Source organism: Chanodichthys erythropterus, chromosome 3 (genome assembly GCF_024489055.1).
Source record: "Chanodichthys erythropterus isolate Z2021 chromosome 3, ASM2448905v1, whole genome shotgun sequence".
In the NCBI taxonomy this organism is placed as follows: Eukaryota; Metazoa; Chordata; class Actinopteri; order Cypriniformes; family Xenocyprididae; genus Chanodichthys; species Chanodichthys erythropterus.
Window position 1 is genome coordinate 23,830,457 of NC_090223.1, and position 6,000 is coordinate 23,836,456.

The 6,000-nt window shown below is 35.1% G+C and overlaps 1 protein-coding gene across 1 annotated transcript in view; it reads left to right on the forward strand.

Annotated features, from left to right (window-relative positions):
* tbcd (tubulin folding cofactor D) overlaps positions 1 to 3,955 on the forward strand; it is a 46,184-nt gene extending 42,229 nt beyond the window's left edge. The window contains exons 36-39 of the mRNA XM_067381432.1: positions 966 to 1,053; positions 1,143 to 1,255; positions 1,348 to 1,432; positions 3,779 to 3,955. Of these exons, the coding sequence (XP_067237533.1) occupies positions 966 to 1,053; positions 1,143 to 1,255; positions 1,348 to 1,432; positions 3,779 to 3,793 (301 nt within the window). The 3' untranslated portion in view covers positions 3,794 to 3,955. The remainder of the gene's footprint in view (positions 1 to 965; positions 1,054 to 1,142; positions 1,256 to 1,347; positions 1,433 to 3,778) is intronic.
* The last annotated feature ends 2,045 nt before the right edge of the window (positions 3,956 to 6,000 follow it).

The following is a 6,000-nucleotide window of genomic DNA, read 5'->3' on the forward strand; positions in this document are numbered from 1 at the left end:
CAAAACTGGTAAAACAGTGATTAACTCCCTAATATTAACTCCCAACAATTCCAAATTAGATTGTTTTTCTATTAAAACATCAACAAAAATGAATTTGTATTGTGGCACAGAAGTTGTGTGTATTTATTTAGAAACAATCGATCAAGATCACAAACAATATAGTCAAGATTTATGTTTGGATTTATTACAGTTCATCACTGAAGTTTGCTTGCAGATTTTGCCGCAGTAAACTGACCGTGTGAAAGAAAACCAACCGGCTGTATTACACTTTCATTTTGACTAAATATTCCAGTGGAGATCACTAAACTCCAACTTACTGTACATGTTTGCTGGTGTTTTCAGATCATCATCTGCGCTTTTTCTCAGAGAAGAGAGAGCGTATACACATGATTGCCAGGTTGAAAAGAAAATCAACATTCTTTTAATTATCGACATCGGCCGGTAATTTTTTCTGTCTGCCCGATAAGTGTCAGTAGTGTTTATTTAGACAGCGCCAGGACTTTTATTTTGACGGCACTGAGAATGCTGCTCCTTTGAGCAGATGCACAGGAGTTTTCATTCTCCAGCTTCATTAGTTCACTGTCTTTGTTTAACAGTTCAAAAATATATATTAGCGAATATTATATGAAAAAAGCATTTATTAGTAGTAGCTGAAAAGTAAACTCTATAATACTTTCTCATATAGGGGGAATTCAGGTTGACTGAGACACTTTTTTTGACATTGAGATGTCTGGGAAAAAAGTCTCCCAATCAACTTGAATTCACCCCGTCTCAATTTATTTCGATATCAAATAAACTTTTAATTTCACAAACCTCACAATCTTTGGTGAATCCATCTGTGAGATCCTCTGAAGTGTGCTTTTAAATCACTACTGCCTAAGATATTGGCATCGACCAATCTGTCGATCGATAATCAAGTGCACTTTTGTGCAGCCCTTCTGATTGACACCCCGTCTTTCACGCAGGTTCTGTGGAATGGTGCAGTTCCAGGGGGATGTGAGGAAGAATGTCTTGGTGCAGCTGTTGATTTTGCTCTGTCACCCCTTCCCTGTGGTGAGACCATTAGCAGACCACTTCAGCCCAGACTTAGTCTAGGCACTTCTGATGTAATTCTGACTCCATTGTCTCTCTTGGGTCCGAAGATCAGGAAGACAACTGCCAGCCAGGTATACGAGATGCTCTTGACCTACGATGATGTCATTGACGATGATCAAGTGCTGGCTGATGTCATGGCCTCGCTTAGTGACACTAATTGGTGAGTGTTGACAAGGGGCTTATTGGAGGATCATGATGAAGAACTTCATCTCGGCTACTGATTTCATGGTCGTTTCTTGTTTCCTGTCTTAGGGAAAGTGACATCGCTACTGTGCGGACCCACAGGAATCAGCTCTGCGATTGGTTGGGAGTGCCAAGGCCGACTCTGTTAGCCAAGGTAACACATTTAGGAATCTAAAGAGGTTTTATGAGGGAACATTTTGTAGTGTGGGAGCTGTTGCATCATACAACATCTGACATCCAGATGCTGCTTCCAGCATTATGCATCCACTTTTGGGAAAACAAGGTGTTGCATTTGTGAGTGTTCAGGTCTTCTAATCGGACACGGAAACCATTAGGCTTCAGTTACCAGAAAATTTGCAATTAGTCTATGGTAAATATACCTTTCTCCATCAGTAGGTAGATTTTTTTTTGTACAGCCCATTGCTACAATGAAATAGATGAGCTGTCACTCAATGGAATAACTGTTAAAAAAATAAAACAGTACATTTTTGTGTATATGGGTGTACACTACTGTTCAGTGTTTGAGTTCAGTAATATTTTTCTCTTTTTTGAAAGAAATAAATAGGATGCATTAAATTGGTCAAAAATGTCATTAAAGGTGTGATATGTAAGATTTCTGTCCACTAGAGGTCGCTAGAGGCCTATTCAAAACAAAGGCATGGCTTGATGATGGCAAGTTTGAGCGTGGAATGTTGGGACATGTGGTCTCCACATTACAGCCGGAGGAAGCAATTGGGATAGAACTCAGGAAGAAATCATGTTCATGGATGTGATTATTAACGTTACTGTAGTATGAAGCAGAGAAGGAGCGAGTGTTGATGGAGCTGAACGAGGCCGCTGGAGCGATTGCACAACACACACCTCACGAGCAGCAGAACTTTTATTATGACACAGTCACCGGCGCCGCTTTCGCTATTCTGGTCATGAGTATGAGGTAACGCAGCTCTGTTTATCATATTAGATCAATTTAAGAGTGTTGAAAATGATGTTATAACGTTACTCTGTGCAATCGCTCGGCGGCTGCTGTGAGACACTGTTACACACTGCAGTAAGATCGATCGATTTTAGAATATCATATTAATAAACGCTGGATGCTTTTGTTGATAAATAACATGCAATTAATTTTAAAACGTATTGTATGATGGAGAAAATGCTGTATTACTGTTACTAAAAATAAAGCTGCATCTGATTATGCTATGTTAGCTACTTGACAAAATAGTGTTTTTCTCTGAGTCATAGTAAAGCATGGTACTTGCAAAAAAAATCTAGAAAATTAGATATAACAATAAGACTAAATGTGTTGAGCTGTATAACAACAATTAGTTTTCTGTCTATAAATATATCAAAACAGTTGTTCCGTTGTCTATTAAAACATGTAAATATTAAAGCGTCTTTGGTGTTTCCATGGTTTCTACCAAATAAAAAAAAACGGAAACCGAGGGAAACGCGGGTATGACGCAATTGACAGGCGACTCCTCACACGTCCCGGAGCCTTGGTTAAAATTGCAGTTTTCTCACGATTTACAAATAGTTGCAAACATTTGGGATATTGTAAGTACTCAAGTGAACAAAATATATAACATTGGCCTAGTGGTTTTTGGATATTTTACTGCAAAATTCTTACATATTGCACCTTTAAAGACATTTGTAATATTATAAAAGATTTCTTTTTCAAATAAATGCTTGAAAGTTTTTTATCACTAAAGAATCCCTTCAAGTATCATGAGTTCCACAAAAATATGAAGCAGCACTACTTTTTTTAATATAATACTATTAAGTGTTTCTTGAGTTTTAAAAAATCATATTAGAATGATTTCTGAAGGACCATGCGACAGTGAAGCAAAGCTGAATTTTCAGCATAATTACTCCATTCTTCACAGGAATAAATTGCATTTTAAAATATATTAAATTAGAAAACAGTTATTTTAAATTGTAATAATATTTCACAATATTGCTGTTTTACTGTATTTTTGATCAAATATTTGCAGTCTTGGTGAGCATAAGAGAATTAAAAAAATAAGCAGCATTGTAAATATTGCATTGCTTTTCATTTGGCCAGTGGGTTTCATAAAGACAAAGTAATTAAAATAATTTTGCTATCCCTCCTTGCAAGAATGAGAATGATAAGAGATTTTAAACAGCATCTCATATTTTAACTTCATTAGGGGAAAAAATAATCATTAAAGTTTGTAAGTTCCATTCACTTCATTTTAGCGAATCACTTCAAACTGTTTAAGAAATGTAAGTTTTAATATTTGTATATCTCAGACTTTTTCAGTTGTGCCATGCAGAGATATTAAATACTGTCAAAAGACAAAGTGATATTAAAAAGTGAGATGTTTTTGCTTCATCTCCTGAACTTTTCAACATCTATTAAAAAACAAAACAAAAAAAAGCCTTTTGGAATATAATATCTCCAAATCACCTACTGTACCCCTTTAAAAAAGACCTTTATGTTGGTTTTAGTGCATTTGTCATCTCGTTTGTTTGTTTGTTTCAGACTTCACCCCAATAGTACCGTTCAGTCTCACCTGGACAGAAGCATGTCACCTGACGGCCTCTCTGCACTGCTTTCTGTCTGGACATCAGGGCCAGTGTCCTTATGTCCTCTCTGCTGTCAGATAATGTTGTCCATCTAATCGTATATGCCCTGTCATCATTAAATTCTTAAGCAAAATGTCTTTGATCTCAGTGATTCATTTTTTAAATGATCATTTCCCAGTCTACAGAGTTAAGCTTACCTTAACTCTGGAGTAGTGATGCGCGGATCAGTTCAAACGTCACCCGAATCCGCTTTTAAATATGTGTCATTAGATATCCACACCTGATCGTCACATTACAGATATTCAAATTCTCAGTGTTCAGCGTTATGATATGCTAACATATTACACTGCTTTTAAATTAATTTAGAACTTATTTAAAGTAATAAAAGGTCTTCTTTGGGAAAATTTGGTGTCTTTTTTAGAGGATTTAATCCCTTCAAACTTAAACTGGAATGTCATTGTTACCATCACTGCAACACTTAACTACTTAACTACTTCACTAAAACGCTCTTTCCTTTCCTTTCCTTTTTTAAATTCACCTTTTTTGAAAATTCTCTCGGATTTGTTTTGCCTCCGTTGCTGCCAATTGAACCACGCAATTGTGTCTGCAAATTAGTGCCCGATGAAAAATTATTACGCAATATCTCATGTAGATTTTCTTCCTATGTGTTCTATAATGTCCACTAGGAGTTGCACTCGGTAAATGTTTTCCTTTATTGATTTTCCCTGAAGAGATACATTGTTTAAAAATGTTCATTGTTTTACTGTCAAATGAGAGTTTGTGCCTTTTATTAAAATCAAAACATTCATGATTTATCTCTCATCCACCTGCGACCCATCAATCAATTGAATGTTAATTTTTATTACCCGACCGGCGGATTAGCCGCAGCGCCAACTGTGATCCACGCATCACTACTCAATCTAGTTTTATCTTTTAGTGTTTTTTTTGTTTTTTTTTAAATTATATTGCAAATTATTGACATTATTAGAAATGATTTTTCATGTACAGGTCATAGCATTTCATTCAGAAGCATGAGGATCTACTTCCATATTTGACTTGTTCCAACAAAAATTCAAGAAATCATTCACCCAAAAATTAAAATTCTCATAATTTAAGCACCTTCATGATTTGAAAACCAAATCTGTGAACAGATCTTTTTTTGTTGTTGTTATTGTTGTTGCTATGCTTTTCAATAAACCGGTTGAAACGGTTCACAAATCTGATTCGTTCTGTTTATTTCATTTTACTGACTTGGGCCATATGGACTGCTTTTAAAGGGATAGTTCACCCAAAAGTGAAAATTGTCATCATTTACTCACCCTCAAGTAGTTGTAAATGTGTATATATTTATTTGTTCTGCTGAACACAAAGGAAGATACTTGGAAGAATGTTTGTAACCAAGCAGATCTTGGCCCCCATTGACTACCATAATAGGAAAAATAAATACTATGGTATTGGGGGGAGAGATCTGCTTGGTTACAAATATCTTACTTTTTTGGGTGAACTAACCCTTTAAGGTGATTACTTTGAAAGCTTTCTGATACTTTAATGCTATTTTTTTTTTCCTATTTGAAACTTAATAGCAGCTATGGAATGGAAAGAGCTGCTTCAAGATTATTTGAAATATCTTTGTTCCACAGACGGAATAAGTCATGTGGGTGTGAAATGTGAAACTAATTTAATAACTGATGATCTTTACAACAGAACTAAATCAACACTGAACTGACTTCAACTGAATGACACTGTTTTATTTTCTTTTTAAAGCTGCTTTACAGCCAAATTGAACTATGTTTGCATCATTAAAGCATTATTTTCCTGTTTATCACTGTAAAACAGCTTTGAAACCATCTCTATTGTATAAAGAGCTATAAAAATAAAGGCGACTTGACTTCAAATTATGACATGAGGGTGAGTAAATGGTGGCATTTTTGGGGACAACCATTTCTTTAAGCCCAGCTTGTGTTTGTCATAGTATAGTGAAAGAGTATAGTAAAAAACAAAACAAAAAAACACACAATTACTAAAACTTTAACTAAAATTAGGATAGAAATAAAAAATATAAAAATAAAATATTAACAAAAACCATAATAGTATATCAGTGATAGTAAAACAACACTGGTGCCTTTTGGCTCTTATTTTTATCACCTTCAAATTGATAATTGGGTTTTGAGAGAACAT